This window comes from Castanea sativa, chromosome 10, assembly GCF_040712315.1.
Source record: "Castanea sativa cultivar Marrone di Chiusa Pesio chromosome 10, ASM4071231v1".
Classification (NCBI taxonomy): Eukaryota; Viridiplantae; Streptophyta; class Magnoliopsida; order Fagales; family Fagaceae; genus Castanea; species Castanea sativa.
Genome location: NC_134022.1, coordinates 25,297,332 through 25,315,794, shown reverse-complemented (window position 1 = coordinate 25,315,794; position 18,463 = coordinate 25,297,332). Strand labels below are relative to the sequence as shown.

Genomic DNA, 18,463 nt, shown 5'->3' with positions numbered 1-18,463 from the left:
CAACATTGGCCCCCTTTACTTGGGGCTGCTGTAATTGCTATAGGGGAGCCTTCTCGATTGACTCCTCCTGCTCGATTTGTTTGTAGGCTGCGACTACTACGCACTGTCTGGCTGCCTGCTGATCACCCTGAATCACTACAATCCCATCTTCGGTTTGAAACTTGACTTTGACGTTCAATGTGGACGGTACAGCTCCCATGTTGTGAATCCACGGCCTTCAGAGGATTGCCGTATACGGTGAGAAAGAAGCGACCACTATGAATGTCACAATCACCTCTTTACCTCCCATGTTGACTGGGAGTGAAATCTGCCATTCTAGTGTCACCATGTGCCCATCGAATCCCATCAACGGCGTATCATACTTGGACAAATCTTCATTTTCAGGCCGAGCTCCCTGTACAAGTCCGGATACATTACATCTACGTCACTCCCCTAGTCTATCATTACTCTCTTTACTATGAAACCCCTCACACAGGCCATGACTACTAAAGCATCGTGGTGCGGTTGAGTGGTGCCTTCCAAGTCATCGTCGTCAAATGCTATGGGTTGTCTAGTGTACCTCGGCTTCTTCCCCGGAGATTGCTCGCCTGCGCAACCTTCTACTGATACCACGGCCAAAACCCCCCTCGTCGTGGATGCTCTAATGCCTCTCGGTACTGCATGGATGACTTCTATTACTCCAAGAGGGGGTGGGAGAGGGTTTCGACGCAGCCGACCTTCTTGCCCGGTCTCCTAATTCCCAGTCTCCATAAGCAATTCTTTCAAATGTCCTTCCTTCACCAACTACTCCAGGTGATCCTTCAATACTCTAAATTGCTCGGTGGTCGCCCACCATCTTGTTCGGCCGTTTAAAATACGGCTCATTTTTTATCCTTTCAATGATCCTGTGCACGGGCTCCTTAAACACCGCATTGACTCCCCCGATTGCCGGGCCGGGCTCTTGAATTCTTAAATCCTTCCTGTGTTTGGGGTTGAAACCAGTGTTCCGAGGATAATTGATGATCAGGGCCTTCCCCTTGGTCTGCAGCCAATCGTCTTCCAAGCGTTTGTACTCCTTGATATGCCTCATCAACTGCCTCATATCCTCGGGAGGCCTCAGGGTCAATGATTCTCTCAGCTTGGACTCTTCGGGTAACCCCATCCGAAAGGTGTTTACCGTGATCTTTTCATTGCCCCCACCGATCTCGTTGTACAATTCCCAGTACCGATTGGCGTAGTTGCGAAGGGTTTCCCCATCCCCTATTTTCATCGACAATAACGCATTTACAGGCTGCGGAACCCGGCTGCAAGTCATGAACCGTACTCTAAACTCCTGGATCAGTTCCAAGAAACTATGGACCAAACCTTTCTTCAATCCGTTGAACCACCTCAAAGCGGTTGGGCCGAGGCTTGAGGGGAAAACCTTGCACATCAAGGCATCGTTATGGGCATGTAAAGACATCATTTGAATATAGTGACTCACATGTTCCACCGGGTCTGTCCTTCCAGTGTATGAGCTTAATGGAGGCCGTGTGAACCTGATCGGCATTAGTGCGCTCTCAATGTCTCTTGAGAATGGAGACTGGGTAGCTTGGCGTAATGCCTTACTTATGGCATCCATGGCCACATTTCGAGGTCACCCCTCATCCGGGGAAGTCGATTCACGGTCCGCATACTCTTACGAACGCTCACGATGTCGACGGGACTCGGATTGGTGGGATCCTGCAACATGGTGATTCCCCACACTGGCCGACCTTTCGCTTCATTCCTCATGGTCCCTTCTCCTATGTCTGCCTCGCATTTGCAACTCTAAATCCCTCACCGCCCTACGTAGGCGCTTGAGTTGTCGATCCCTCTACTCAAGCTCCTGGTCCATCCTGTCGAGGCTGCTGCGACCCGAGGCGTCAGACATTGTTCGGTGGGTTTGGTACAACCCTTCTCCGGGCCTAGGTTCCCTTGCTTCCTTATGTCTTCTGTCCTCCTTCCTTTTTTACCTCGTTTCTCGCCATGTAGACCCCTGCGACGACCCTCTAGAGCCGTTCTCTGCATGGCTTCCGTATCCGCTGCCAGGCATTCCCCCGTGCGCGCCTAGATAGTACCACAGTTACATAGGAGATTCCCACAGATGGCGCCTATTGTGAACTCCCAAATATGGCTGTTGGGCCTAAGATGTATTTGGGCTCACAATCTGTTTGTATGGTAGGCTTTCTGATTTCCTACAACGGGTGATGCTATGCTCGGCTGATCCAGTACCTAGCTTTCCTGATTTCCACTATCATTTTCCCTCTTCTTCCAGGATGACTGATCCCTCTTCTTCTCTCGTCTTTCTCTCCGAAATTGCCAACCGAATCCTCCTTGCCTATTTATAGCCATAGTTAGTGGAATGGTCATGATCATTCCCTTGGTGAGTGGAAGGAGGGGTCCAATACTGCTTCTCCTAAGTGGATGTCTGATTTTGAGTGGGGAGGGTGGCAGTGGCATTGGAACTAGCTCCACCGCTAGACTTTATGCTCGGCAGGGGCATTCCCTAGGCAATGGAAGGAAGGTCCAATACGATTTCACTTAAGTGGATGTTTGGTAATGGATAGGAGAAGATGACAGTAGCGTTGGAACCCGCTCCGCCAGTAGGTTCTCTACTCGGCGGTGGCATCCCCTAAGTGCTGCCGTGCATTTTGAGTCTAACCTGCTCGAATGCAGTATCCCCTAAGTGATGCCGTGCGCGACTCCACACTCGTCGGCCATGCCGTGAGAGCTTTCATGCGTGATCAGCGTTAGGCTCTCACACGTGTTGTCAAATTCGTGGGCCTCTGAGTAAGTGGGCTTGAAGGAGGGTGGTGCCTGTACACACACACACACACACACACACACACACACACACATATATATATATATATATATGTACGTATGTATCAACGTTTGAGTTTGAGTTTAAGTTAGACTTATTAGAGAGATAGAGTTTCACTCCTTGTTAAACTTGTTAAGTTTGGATTAAATAAAAATAATTTTGTTTAAAAAAAAAATAATGATGAATTTGAATTTAAGTTAAACTTGTTATCAGCGTTTGAGTTTGAGTTTGAGTTTAAGTTGGACTTATTAGAGAGATAAAGTTTCATTCCTTGTTAAGTTTGGATTAAATAAAAATAATTTTTTTAATAAAAATGATAATGATGAATTTGAGTTTAAGTTGGGCTTGTTAAAGAGATAGAGTTTCACTCCTTGTTAAATTTGGACTAAACAAAAATAATTTTATTTAAATAAAATGATAATTTTATTTAAATATTATGCCGACGTGGAAAATTGTGAGAGCTTAAGATAAAATCAATCCTAAACATAACAAAAGAATAAGATAGAATGAAAATCTTATATATAAACAAATATCCACATATGTTGGATTGAAGTTTTATTAATAATAACAATATAAAAAAATTCGACATGAAATTCATTAATCACATAAGAAAGTTGAATTAGATTGCTTGCATTTTTTTTTTACATTAGTCTCTGGCTTTTGCTTCGGTTATATATATATAAATATATATATATATATATATATATATATGTATGTATATATACATATATATATATATATATATATATATATATATGTATGTATATATAAATATATATATATATATATATATATATATGTATGTATATATACATATATCAACATTTGGGTTTGAGTTAAAGTATATATATATCAACATTTGGGTTTGAGTTAAAGTTGGATTTATTAGAGACATAGAGTTTCATTCCTTATTAAGTTTGAATTAAACAAAAATAATTTTGTTTAAAGAAATGATAATGATGAATTTGAGTTTAAGTTAGACTTGTTATTAGCGTTTGAGTTTGAGTTTAAGTTGGACTTATTATAGAGATAAAGTTTCACTTCTTGTTAAGTTTAGATTAAACAAAAATAATTTTGTTTTTAAAAAATGATAATGATGAATTTGAGTTTAAGTTGGACTTGTTAGAGAGATATAGTTTCATTCCTTGTTAAATTTGGACTAAGCAAAAATAATTTTATTTAAATATTGTGCTGACGTGAAAAATTGTGAAAGTTTCAAAAAGCTTCGGTTATATATATATATATAGATGATATGAGTCGGTTAATTCAATATACGCTAGTACGACTTGCCGTTTAGTAGGTACCAACTAGGCAACCACAGTCGTTTATTACATGTAAAAGTTCGTACCTTTTTTCCCTCTTTTTTTGAGAGGTTTTTCTTTTTGAATAAATAATTTATTTAAAAAAAATTTTAATCTTAAAATCAAAATTTATCCAAACAGGCATTTTCTAGGAATGGGTTAAGTGCAATTTCTAAGATTTGGATGAAAGTGAGACAATCATAGAAGACCACATCCTTTTGGGAGTTTAATGTTGTGATATTGCAAGAAGAGTCGGGAGAATCAATAATTATTTCACGCATATTAGATACAAATATTTTCTTTATCATAGTTTAATTATAAACCCCTAGTTGTGTCAAACAAACACGTTATTAAGGACAATGTATATATCCAATACATGAGATACAATCTTTGGGTGAAAGAACTAATGCGTATTAGTGAGGAGAGGTGGATACCCTTCCCTTTTATCTTGATGTGAGATACCTAATACACATGATATGAGAGAGAAAATGCATATATTCGATACATAAGATAATATCATTTGGGTAAAAAGTATTAATTAAGAAGCTAATACTCTATTAATGAGGAGAGGTGGATACCCTTTGTATGGATCATGAACGAAAGCTCGACCCAAGACTATGGCCTGCTCCCTAAGATTGACCTAGCCCATCTTGACAATACACCAAACATTACCGAGCATGACCCTAAAACCGAACATTAGGGAATGTTACTGAGCATAGTTGTAAACGAAAGATAATGCATTGGGTCCACCTAAGTAGGAATATAGAGTAGAGAGGGACCTACCTACTTGGGGAAGGCCACCCTTCATGATGGCGAACCCACTAAAGAAAGGAATAAAAGGGGGATGAAGGGTATGAGATAGGGGTGGGAAAAATTGGGAGAGTGAAACACGAGAGATAAGGGAGGAAAGACATGCTTGGGGATTAAGGAATCCTAGTTGGATTCTAGAAAAAAGGGGGTGGGTTACATAATCATTATCTTAGCTGGGCCAAGACTAAGAGAGTGAAAGGCTCAAACTTTTTTTTAGCTCCATGCGAAACTTGTAACACCATTTCTTGGGCCTCTTACTGTGGGATAAACCTAACCCAAAATGCAAGTAAATTGGGGCCCTCAGCCTAGAGCCTCCACACCCTTGCCTTTGATATTGACATTTCTCGTTGGTATTAGATGCCTAGGCTGTTCTCAATTTGGTCAGTGATAGTTTCAAACAAATTGAAAATTCTTAGCCTTTAAAGGGTTATGACCTTGATAGGGCAAAAACGTATTGACTCATTTTGATAAATTGATTGATTAATTAGCCAAGTTTATTAATTAATCAAATTAACATGCAAACGTGTGGTAGCACAAACAAATCACCAATAAACTAAAATGCAATGGAAAAATAAATTGACATCGTGATTCGTTTACGAATGGGGAAAACCAACACGGCAAAAACCCCACTGGGTGATTTTAAGGTCACCATTCTCGAGAATCTACTATTATCAAAACAAGCGGTTACAAGTAAATACAAGTAAAGAAATCCTAGTACCTTATACCAAGCTACAGTTGAACTCTTACCCCAATACCCAATTGGACTTATTCTGTAGTGATAATCTCTCCTTATATTGCATGGCTCCCAGTACGTGACTAACCAATTGCGTGGATCCCAGTACGCGACTTTAATCACCAACTAGAGAAGAATTGTTGGCTACAAAGTTCTTCAGTTTATCACATGATGAAGATCAAGAAGCTCCTTGGTCACAAAACCCTACGGTGTACAAACACAACAGCTTCTTCACAAGAAAGATGAATTAGGACAAAACTAGGTCTCCGGTTACAATTTTCTCTTGTGCAATTGTGCTCTTGTCTGTGTAACCTAATACGACCCTTAAAATAATCTTTATATATGTTTAGGGTTATGAGAAAAGAAAATCCAAACATACAATCACGGATTGGATGAAAAACAGAGTCGAAAATCTGAGTTTCATAAATCTCAACAGATACCTTATTTGTCGAGCCACGGGATAGAACAGCTCTTCAAGGCTCGATAGATGCTAGCAGTCGAGGTAGCTGTCGAGCTTTAATGAACAACACTTTTCACACTTGAACTTTGGACAGACTTGCATGGTTTTAACATTTGGACTTGAACTCTTGTTCCTTGAAGTATTAAACACATCCTAGATCTACCCAATTACAAGTAAAGTGCGTTTTGTGAAAGGATTAATCAATTACATAAAATAGTGACATATGTTCCTAACATGTGAAACACATATGTTCTAATAATCTCCCCCTTTGGCAATCCGTGACAAAACCACAACAAACAAATGAACATATGAAGAGGGGTGCCCTCGGGAACGCGGACACAGGACTGAATACAAAATAGGATTTATGGCTACACAAACCGTTGAGAATAGTTCTAGATCTGGTCCAAGACGAACCATTGTAGGGGATTTATTGAAACCACTGAATTCGGAATATGGTAAAGTAGCTCTAGGTTGGGGAACTACTCCTTTAATGGGTATTGCAATGGCTCTATTTGCGATATTCCTATCTATTATTTAAAAAGTCATAAATCACTCAACTCATATTCACTTGTTAAGTACAATAAAATCTATCCTAACACAAACTCTTGAAAAACTTTGCAAAAAGAGAGTTCATGACAAGTAGACTTTGACAACTTGTATTTCTGAAACACTTAAACAAGACTCATTAAGGCTTCTTTGTGTGAAACAAAAATAAAAAATTGCATACAATATATAAGAAACATGTGTATGAAGAAAGAAAAGAAACAACACATGTAAAGGTAGGGGAAAAACATACATACATCAACATATAAAGAATATAAGTACAATGTATGTCAAAATGGTCACAAGACCCATGTACAAGATATAATGTATCTAAAGTAGAAAGAAAAGAAAAGATACAAGTATCCTCACTACATCCCTCAATATCAACACTCCTCCTAACAAAAATCTCCTATACTAACTCTCCCCCTGACTATGACTACTTTTATAACCAAAACTACTCCCCCTTTTTGTCACGAGTGACAAAGGGTAAAAGTGTCAAGTAGACATCTCGTCAGCACTGGAAGAGCTAGTATCGCCATCATCCTCATCCTCGGAAGTAGTAGCATCATCCTCATCCTCAGAAGCCTCTAGAGTAGGTGAAGGAGAAGCAACGAAGCCACCCATGACCGCCTGCCATCGTGTAATACGACCAACACGGGTGTTCACCTGACACAACTCATCACTAAGAGTGTCGAGGCGAGTAGATGTGGATGGAGCTGAAGAAGTGGGAGGAGCTGCTGACTCGAACCGCCTCAATCGAAACTATGCTTCGCTCCGTTTAACGGTAGCAGCATCTATAGCACCCATAGTAAAAAATGGTCGGACACGGGAAAGGGAATAGAAAAATGGCATAAGATTCTGATGATAGCTGAAAGAAAGATGAGCTTATCACGGGTCGTCGTATCCTTATACACATCTATGATAGAGAGAATGAAATGAGAGGGAAAATCTATACTAAGATGCTTATCAAGGGAAAGCAAAAACTGAGCACGGGGCTCTGTGATAGAGTTATAATAAGAGAGGGGATGTAAGACAAAGGTTATAACCATGTTAAGAAAACGCGGACCTTTAGCAAAGGTTGAACAGTAAGTGAGCTGACGCATGCATGAACATGTGACATGCAAGAACATGTGACATGCAAAGGTAATTGCATCATGGGCTCAACCCAATCCAATCCTACTAACACATAATTAGATAACATATATAACACACATCTAAATGCATGAAAATATAGTTATAATGCACATGAGATGCAATGCATGAAGTGTTAAGATCACATAATCATAACCCAACCTAAAAATTTCACCAAAACTTCATCAATTTCGAAAAACCCCAAATTTTTCAAAAAAATCCCAAAAACTAGGCTAGAATGCATGAACATGTATGAAGAAAGACAATAAAAGAGATCATACCTATGAAAATGCAAGAAAATGATCAAGGAAAGAGTAGGGAAGATGAAGTGGTTGAGTTGAGAGTGTTTGGGAGTGAGAGAGATAAGAAACAGTCGAGAGATATCGAAGAAATGAGATCAGAAATCGCGACGAACATATATATAGAAACCTCATAAAGCTCGATCGATTAAGATGTATCAAGGAGCTGTCGAGATTTAAAATGCGTCTTCAAGCTGTCGAGCCAGCTATCGAGGATTTATCGAGGATCAAACAAAAGAATTCTTCACAAAGAAGCTCGATGGATCGAGGATCTGTCGAGGAGCTATCGAGGGGATAGAAGATTTTTCGATCGATCCATATAGCTATCGAGAGGTGTCGAGATTGCGATAAAAAGCAACTGAAGAGCTCGATAGATAAGCCAGGTGTCGAGGAGCTGTTGAGATTGCTTAAAAACAGTTTTTCAAAGAAGGAAAAAACACAGATATGAATGCAATCAAACAAGCAACTCAACCAACGATCCAGTCAACATTTTAAGCTCTCAAAATAATCTCTCAACAAAAACATTAAGCATATAGATCCCAAAACACACACACACACTAAACAAGTCTAACCAATTTTATATTTCAAAAACTAGTTTAGACAGTTTGGTGAGCATACATCAACTTATGTAAACTTTGTGATGGTCAAATCACATTGTACATGTACATGTATCAAAAGTAGCAAAGAATAGTGCGTGTTGTGTGTGAGAACATCGCAAGATTGCATAAGTGTATCTATGTTATGACGATTTGAGATATGAGTAAATCAATTTAACTCACACACGATCATAACTGTTTGATGGGGATTATCACCTTCGAGGTACATCCTATAACTCCCACATCTCCTAGAATACACGCTTGCAATAATATTTTAAAGCTTTTTGATCTTTTTGCTTATATTTATCTTTGCATATTTTTCTTTTTAAGCAAACCATGCATGGGCATATAAGAGATTAAAAAGAAATACCCAATTATGTTAAGTTTTTTGACATTGCACTTTTGCTATGCCGAAGCATACAGATGTCATTTCATGATTGGCGGACAACAGTAGTGAGATGATTATTTATACCTTTCTCTTAGGATTTTCTAGTCCTTCCCGTAAAAAAGAGTGATATGAGTGTTAAGTACAAGAGATTACTTAACCTTACTCATCACAAACAAAGAGCCATAAAGCTCACTTGCTTAGTTGTGTATAGAGATGCTCATATAAGCTACAAAAGATACAAAGTTTAGAAAATTTTATTTCAATGGCCATCCAAGGTGCACAAGCACCAATATACATAAACACACACTGTTTTTGTATTTTTCAATTTTTTCAATTTTTTTTTATTTTTATGAAAAAAATAAAACAAACTGAAAATAACCAACAAAAACATGATAAACAAAACAAAGCAATGCATGAAACCAGACTAACTCAAAAACAAGAAGGCAAAAACACACAAGTAATGCAATCAAAAATAGAGAGGGAGAGATAAGAAGTGATTAAGTCACTTAGAGCCCTTTTCATTCCCTACCTTAGAAGAACCTTTCCTTTGAGCAAAGCCTTGAACCGACGGTGAGGGGAAGAATTGAAATCATTTAAGTTCGAAAGGAACATGAGCGCTTTGAGAAGATCTACAAGAGGTGCAAAAGATGATGGAAACTGATTCTGGTTTCCCGATGCGATTATGCCGTTGCTCTGTTGAGTGACTAACCACTTATAGCAATTAGGTCGAGTATGACCGGTTGCTCCACAGTGATGACAGAGATGCTGCTTCTTCTATTTAGACTTTTGAGAGTTAGCCTTCTTAGCCCCAGCATTTTTAGTTTCTTTCTTATCCTGCTTAAGGGGTGCTCCTAAGATGGATTTACCTTTGTCTACGTTCTCACTAGCTAAATCAGTTTTGACATTAGTGTTCTCAATTTCAACATTATTAGTAGGAGGAACAAAAACTGTAGTACTAGTATAAGCAATATTAGAAGTAGAGAAATCATACCCTAAATCTGTTCGATCAAAAGCAGATTTCTAAAGACTGAGCATCTCATCGAGTTTAGCGCTTAAAGTCCTTTCCAGTTGAGCTCTGACTTGGAACAGTTATGCCTCAAGCTTCTTGGTCTTCTCAGGTAGGAAGTTGTTCTCAAACCTTAGTACTCCAATAGTCTAATTGGTTTCATCAAATTTTGTGGAAAGCTCTTCACACTCAAGCTCCACATCACTAAACTTCTTGGTGGTCAACGTATTCAATTTCTCATGCTTTTCTAAGACCTTGTACAACTTTGCATAGGCTATATGGATGTCATTTTGCTCATCCACCTTCTTAAATTTTGACTCCACCAAGCTTTCTTCTTCTTCCATATCTTCTATAATCCCTTCAGTAGGATTGATAGTGGCGGTGAAGGCATTCGGGATTCCGTCATCCTCATTTTCGGAATCATTCTCAGGTTCGGTGTCGCTTAATGTAGCAGCAAGTGTCTTGCTTTTCCCAATAGACTTGAGATAAGTAGGGCACTTCTGTTTCATGTGTTCGAAACCCTGACATCCAAAGCTCTTGGATCCTGAGGGAACAGTGTACTGACCGCCATCCCTTGCATCCTTCTTCCCTTTGTCCTGGCTCTTGAACTAAGAAGAACTAGATTGCCTACGGTCCTTGTCGAAGCCCTTTGCATTGGCATTCTTCATGAACTTTTTGAACTACCGGGTGATGTAGGACTTCATTTTAGAATCTTCATCATCGAAAGACTCATCAGTGTCACTGCTCTTGGCCTTCAGTGCTATGCTCTTACTCTTGCTCTTGCTTGACTTCTCGAGCCTTGTCAAACCCAACTCATAGGTCTACAGATTTCCAACAAGCTCTGTTAGAGGAATCTTATCAATATCCTTGGATTCCTCAATGATGGTGATCTTTGCATGAAACCTCTGAGGTAGAGATCTGAGCAATTTTCTCACAATCTTAGGTTCTGGAATGGTTTCCCCAAGATTAAATGCTGAGTTCACTATGTCCTTGAGCCTGACATAGAACTCATCAAATGAGTCATCCTCCTCCATGTTAATCTCTTCGAAGCTTGTAGTAAGCCTCTGAAGCTTCGAATCCTTTACAGCCTTGGTTCTCTCATAGGTTGTCTAGAGAATGGTCCATGCTTCCTTAGCAGTTTCAGTGGAGGATATCTTCTTGAATTCCTCATTAGTGACTGCACTGAATAATGCATTCAATGCCCCGATGTTGAAGTTTACCGCCTTGATCTTAGCATCATCCCAATCGGCCGGCACTTCCTTAGGCTTAGTCCAGCCTATCTCCATAGCTTGCCACACCTTCTCATCTAAGAACTCCAAGAAAGCTCTCGTGCGTACTTTCCAGTATGCATAGTTAGTTTCATCAAATAAAGGAGGTACAATAAGAGATTGTCCCCTATCCATAACAAACAAGGGTCAATGGATCTTCACAGCAAAGATTAAATCCTAATTACAGTGTGCCTACTCTAATACCACTTGATAGACCAAAAACGTATTGACCCCTTGTGATAAATTGATTGATTAATTAGCCAAATTTATTAATTAATCAAATTAACATGCAAACGCGCGGTAGTACAAACAAATCATCAATAAACTAAAATGCAGTGGAAAAATAAATTGACACGGTGATTTGTTTACGAATGGGGAAAACCAACATGGCAAAAACCCTACCGGGTGATTTTAAGGTCACCACTCCCGAGAATCCACTATTATCAAAACAAGCGGTTACAAGTAAATGAATCTTAAAACCTTATAAAAACCTATAGTTGAACCCTTACCCCAATACGCAATTGGATTTGTTCTGTAGTGACAATCTCTCCTTGTATTGCACGGCTCCCAGTACGTGACTAACCAATTGCGTGAATCCTAGTACGCAACTTCAACCACCAATTAGAGAAGAATTGTTGGCTGGTGCTTATATAGTGATGATTAGTGAAGACTTCAATCACCAATTAGAGAAGACTTGTTCTTCAATCACTATAAGAACAAATGGACCAGACAGAAGGCATCGGTGTGGTATCGTCCAAGGACCCTCCAAAGGTTAAGTTAGTGAATGAGAAATTTCCAAGAACTCTATAGTGAGAGAGCTAGGGATTTTCTGCGTACCTAAGGAAATAGGAAATCTAGTGCTTATATAGTGGTGATTAGTGAATTAAGATCCCCCAAAAGTAGGGTTTTTCCTAGTGAAGGGTATTTGATATTAGGGTTTCCATGATTCTAGGGTGTCCTTCCATTTGGGAAGGACACGTGGGCATCCCTTGGTACGTGATGTGTAAGATATTTCTATATATGAGTATCCATGGGGACTACACATGGAAACGTAGAACCCGTCAGCTTTTCTGCCCAATCAATCTTATGGTCAACCATTGCTTCAAAGTTTTCCCATCGGGATGTGGGCGTGATGTATCCGTCGGCTTTAGTGGCGTTATCCCTTGAAAATGTCGTTGGTTTATCAAGGGTACGTTACTTCTTATCATAGTTGTCCCTGGATCCTTCGTCATCCTTCCATGAAGCCAACGATCCTTGCAAAGGTCATTTGCTCTCTGTATCTTCTGCTCATAAGTTAATTTATTTCTATTGAAAATACCCCCATCAGATGCCCCCTACTCCATGGCTCCGTCAATCTTAGCTGACGAGCCGTGAAGTATTGTGAGCATTGATTATAGCTTTTCTCAAAGAAGGTGTCATTAAATGGCTTTAAGCAGTCTTGACTTAAATGCTAGGTGACACGTGACATTAGCAAGTTGGCCTTATTTCTAATCGTAGGCATTGCTTAGTATATCGTGCCCCCTTACTCTATATATAGTTCCTCCCTTCCTCCTTATTTTCCTTTACTTCCTTTTGAGAGCTTTGTGAGACCTGGAGTTGTCGCACCGTCATTCAAACTGCCCGTCGTTCATGACCCGTCTCCTTTCAAGGAAATCGTCGTCTCGATCCTTCGTCTGTTTCTTCTCGTAAGTTCCTTTTTCTTTGTTTTTAATTTCTATCTTCTTGGTCAATCATCTTTTGTCTTTAAAGACCCGTCGAATAGGCTCTTAAAAAACCTCCATCTCTTGTAGGTGGATAGATGTCAGATAGAGAAGCGACGAGTGAATTATCGTTGCCAGTCCAAGAGGGTGTGGGCTACGACGAGGTCTATCCGTCAGGGCATGAGCCCGAGGAAGATTTCCCTCGGTCCCTAGAAAGGTAATTATCTACCCATTCCCCTAATGATGAAGAGGAGGACGAGAAAGATGAGGAAGAGGATGAGGAAAATGACAAGGGAGATGAACATGAGGAGGGAGATGAGGAAGAGGAGGAGAGTGAGGAAGATGAGGAGGACCGGTCTGAAGGAGTAGAGGCAGTAGGTCAGGCGGACGGGGGCACCCGACCTTTTATTCTCCCTCTAATGTGGATAACCAATGATTTTAACCCGACAATGTTGGGTAAGGTCTTCAACACCCTTCAGGATCATTACCAAATCCTTGAGAGTATTCCAATCTGTCTACCCAAATAGTTTGAGAAGTGTTATTCTAGAAGGACTGCGGATGTTGGCATGTATGATGCTATGTTCGCTGCAGGGCTGAGGCTGCCATTGACGGTTTTATACAGTCAGATTGCCAATTATTTGGGCTTATCTATCAGCTAGATCACTCTCAATGTGTGGAGAATATTTATTGGATTTGAAGTGATCTGGGGTCAGCTTAGTGATGGGAACTGTTGACTTACCCTCGATAAGTTCTTTTATTGCTATAAGCTCTAGCATATTTCTTCGTCTCAGGGCATCTACCACTTTTTGGCCCGACTCCAATAGAAATTGGAAAAATCGTTATTTCTTCGTCCAAGGGACTAATTGGGTTTGTAGGCCTGAGGAGTGGGACACTATGCCAAATGGTTTTGACAATACTTGGGGGATTGTAAAGGAGTTAGATGGTTCGTTGGTTTTTATCGTTCCAATCCGTCTACTTTGTTGTGCCTCTAACGCTTTTTTTTTCCTAATCTTCAGCCCAAGTTCGCCTGCAAATTATTGACAAACAAGAGGCTTTCATCTGTCGCATATTAGAGATCCCTCTCCAACAAAGGAAGTGGAAGGATCTCGTCACCCTTGATACTTTTCACGCGTTTTGTGGTGGCCTCGAACCGAAGCCAGTAACTTGACGACTACATGCTTTCTCTCGTCGACGTAAGTCTTAAACATGCCATCCATTCCAAACTGTCTATTTTTTTTTCTAATGTCCATTGCCCCCCTTTTGCAGAAATGGAAGTAGCTAGATAGAGAGTGCTGGTGAGGAAGTCTGCTACGGTGCGTAAGCAGTAGGGTGGCGTCTCGGCATTAGCCTCCAAGGCCGTCACTAAAGGAACGCTTAAGAGGAAGAGTGACGGCCAGGATGACCGTCCACCTAAGAAGGGGATGGGCCCCTCCGTCGGTGATAAGCAGCTAAAGGCCCCTTTGCCCTCCAAGCCTTCTTACCACAGAGTTGGGAAGGGTTTGATGACGGGGAAGGGTCCCGTCACCCCTGTGCCATTCGTCGATTAATTACCCATATAGACTATGCCGTCGAGATGGTCTATTTGATCATCAAGGAGACGGATTTGGACCCTTGTGCTAAGCAAACCTTGGAGGACTTAGGGGCATTCGGACTTTATGACCTGTCCAAGGTACGTTTCTGTCGTTTATGATATTGTGCATTTTTTTTTCTTATTCATTTCCTAATGGTCGTCTTGCTTCAGGCATTGGTGCGAATGAAGGCACTCCAGGACAGGTTCGTGGCCAACGAGGGAGTAATCCGTCGGTTTCGCAAGCATTAGGAGATTGAGAATAAAGAGCGAGGCTAATACAAGGAGGCTATCATTACACTCAACAAGGAGCTAACAGATACTTAAGCCAAGCTGAAGGAGGAGTCCCGTCTAAGGGAAGAGGCAGAAAAAGTGAAGGCTAATCTGACGACGGAGTTGGCTGCCTTCCGTGAGCAGATGGATAAGGCCAAGGTTGACGCCGTGGTAGAGTTCTAGGTTTCTCAGCCCTTCTTCGATGCATGCGGCGCTTACTACAGTGATGGGTTCGATGACTGCCTGTAGCAGGTGGGAGCTGCTTATCCTGATCTTGACCTGTCTCGGATTATAATAGATGACATCGTGCCACCGACTCTTGGAGGAGATGACTCCGTCAATGATGAGTCTGACAATTCCATTCACATAGTTGATCAAGAGGTGAAGGATGGCGGTGTCGTTATTGCTTAACTTGTCCCCGAGGGCCCCGTTGCTCCAGCGGTCTCGTTAGCTGTGGACCCGTCAGCTAAGGGTGGCCCAAACATTGTGACCCCGATCGTCTCAGATGCTCTTTCGTCTTAGCTTCTTCCCTTCTTTTAAATTGTATCTAAGCACTATTCTTTATCCTACTTTTCAAACAATAGTGAATGCCCCTTTGGTTTTATTTTATTTTTTATTTATATATCCATTGCTTGCACTTGGTTTTATTTGTTAGTTGATTGGGAATATGCCTCAGTTACGTGTGTACAATCAATATTACGTTTCATCTGTCTATCCCGTAGGACTTAGGATAATTTTTAAGGACCAGGCACTCATCGGTATTTGTGATTGTCCGTCCACCCTGTAAGTAGGACTTAGGATAACTTTTGAGGACCAGGTACCTGTCGGTATCCGTGGTCGTCCGTCCACCCCGTAGGTAGGACTTAGGATGACTTTTAAGGACCAAGTACCCGTCAGTATCCGTGGTCGTCCGTCCACCCCATAGGTAGGACTTAGGATAACTTTTAAAGACTAGGCACCTGTCGGTATCTGTGGTCGTCTGTCCACCCCGTAGGTAGGACTTAAGATAATTTTTGAGGACCAAGTACCCATCAGTATCCTTAGTCATCCGTCCACCCCGTAGGTATGACTTAGTGTGGTTTGAGGAGTAGAGAATAGAACAATGTTTTTGATAATTCATCCAAGTTATATTAATAAATGAAAAATCTAAAAAGAAACTCAACATCCTATCATCTTTTGACATTCAAATTTTGATATAAAAATGGAAAAACAAAAAGGAAATGATAGCATAAGCTGCATCTGACTACTACTGGTAGTACTTCCTCAAGTGCTCAATGCTCTATGGGTGATAGAGCATTTTCCCGTCGAGGGTTTTCGAGTAGTAAGTCCCCTTCCCATGGTAGTCGATGATCTTGTAGGGCCTTTGCCAATTGGGGCCCAGCTTACCTTGTAAGGGATCTTTGGTGGCCATTGTTACCTTTCTTAGGACCAGGTCCCTAACTTGAAAGTGACGAGGCTTGACCTTAGTGTTGTAGTGCTTCGCCATAAGGTCCTGATGGTGGGTCATCTTTTGTGTCATCAAGGAGATCTAACTGTAAGTGCATCCCTTCTTCATTCTTTTCGCCATCATGGTAGGATATTCGATAGCTGGTCAGCCCTATTTCTGCTAGGATGACGGCCTCGTGCCTGTACGCTAGGCGGAAAGGCGTCTCTCCTGTGGGTGTGCGAGCCGTTGTTCTATATGCCCACAGTACACTAGGTAATTCATCTGGCCATATACCCTTCACCCCTTTAAGCTGAGTCTTGATCATCTTTAGCAGGGATTGTTTTGTGACTTCGACCTGTCTGTTGGCCTGAAGGTGATTGGGAAAGGAGTAGTGGTTCTTGTTTCCCAATTATTGGAAAAATTCCATGAATGCATCGTTGTCAAATTGCTTGCCATTATCAGAGACTAAGACCCTGGGGATGCCGAAGCGGCAAATGATGTTCTTCCTATCGAAACTTCGGACATTTCTCTTTGTGATAGTGGCTAATGGTTCTGCCTCGACCCATTTGGTGAAGTAGTCGATCCCTACTATGAGGAATTTGAGCTGCCGCACGGTGATAGGGAAAGGTCCAATTATATCCAGCCCCCATTGGGCCAATGGCCATAGGGTGCTTATTGGTGTAAGTTCCTCCGTTGGCTGTTGTATGATATTGCTGAAGCGTTGGCACTTGTCACAATCCCTTATGTAGGATTGGGCGTCCTTCTGCATAGTGGGCCAATAGTATCCAACCCATATCAGCTTGTGTACTTCTCTCATGATATAGTCTGCTTCATCGGGGATTAGGCACCTTAGATATTGACGGGAGAAGCCCCTTTTGTAAAGGACGTCCCAATCATTACGAAACGTGAAGACTGCACCTTTAGTCTATGGGAAGTGTTACGATCTTATGGCAATATTCCATCTTTGAGGTAGGACATAATGGGTGTTGTCTAGTCGGTCTTTAGGGGGATGACCTGCACTTCCAGTTTGTCAATGGCAGGGGCATATTGAACGAAGGATAATACCTCATTAGTGGTATTCGTATACTCTGCAGATGTAGCTTTGGCCAGACGGTCTGCTTGCTCGTTTTCTTCCCTCGGGATCTGTATAAACTTGACTAAAAATCCATCTCATGTCTTGCTTTTGACCATGCTTAGATATTTCTTCATCCGTTCTCCCTCTGCCTTATAATCGTCGTTGATGTACTTGATCACAACCTGCGAATTGTAATGCATGATTGTTGACGTGGCCCCTGCTACTTTAGCTAAGTTAATGCCGAGAGGACCGCTTCGTACTCTACCTCGTTGTTGGTTGTTAAGAATTGGAGGCGGACTGCACATTATACTGTATCTTCTTCTGGTGTCCATAACAGGACCCCAACTCCTTTTTCCTGTTCATTAGACGATTTGTCTATCCATACCATCCATGTTGTCGGTTCCCCTTCTTCAACTCCTCATGTTGTGAACTTTGCAATGAAATCAGCTAGCGCCTGTGATTTAATTGCGGTTTGGGGCCGGTATTGGGCGTCGAACTCACTGAGCTCTATTGCCCATAAGATCAGTCATCTGGCCGCCTTCGGGTTATTCATCATCTTTCGCAGCCGCTTGTCACTTTGGACCACTATGGTATGCGTTTGGAAGTATGGCCCGAGATTTCGTGCAACTGTGATCAATGTAAAGACTAGCTTTTCCATTGGGGGGTATCGTCCTTCAGCTCCTTGAAATGCTCAACTAGTGTAGTAGACGGGCAACTGCACTTGGTCTTCCTCCAGTACCAAAACCAAACTAACGGCCGTCTGAGACACGGCTAAGTAGAGAAAGAGCTCTTCACCAGGTTTGGATGGGCTGAGTAGTGAGGGAGACGCGAGGTAGGTCTTCAGCTCTTCGAAAGCCTTCTGGCACTTATTGGTCCACTCGAAAGCTTTCCGTAGCACCTTAAAGAAGGGTAGACACTTACCCGTTGCTCTGGAGACGAACCTGTTAAGTGCTGCAACCCTACCGTTCAGGCTTTGCACCTCCTTGACTTTCTTCAGAAGGGCCATCTCTATTATTGCTCGAACCTTGTCAGGATTGGCCTCTACACCACGCTGCGATACCAT

General features: G+C 41.5%; 2 protein-coding genes across 2 annotated transcripts; both read right to left on the bottom strand.

The window, feature by feature from the left end:
- Nucleotides 1-808: 808 nt before the first annotated feature.
- Nucleotides 809-1,600, bottom strand: LOC142612285 (uncharacterized). The gene has a single exon (XM_075784396.1). It carries the CDS (start codon nucleotides 1,598-1,600, stop codon nucleotides 809-811), a length of 792 nt encoding a protein of 263 aa, XP_075640511.1.
- A 15,134-nt stretch (nucleotides 1,601-16,734) lies between these two features.
- On the bottom strand, nucleotides 16,735-18,463 carry LOC142612284 (uncharacterized). Its single transcript, XM_075784395.1, has 3 exons — nucleotides 18,140-18,463; nucleotides 17,340-17,468; nucleotides 16,735-17,250 (listed from the first exon to the last, which is right to left on the bottom strand). Exons 1-3 carry the CDS (start codon nucleotides 18,461-18,463, stop codon nucleotides 16,735-16,737), a joined length of 969 nt encoding a protein of 322 aa, XP_075640510.1.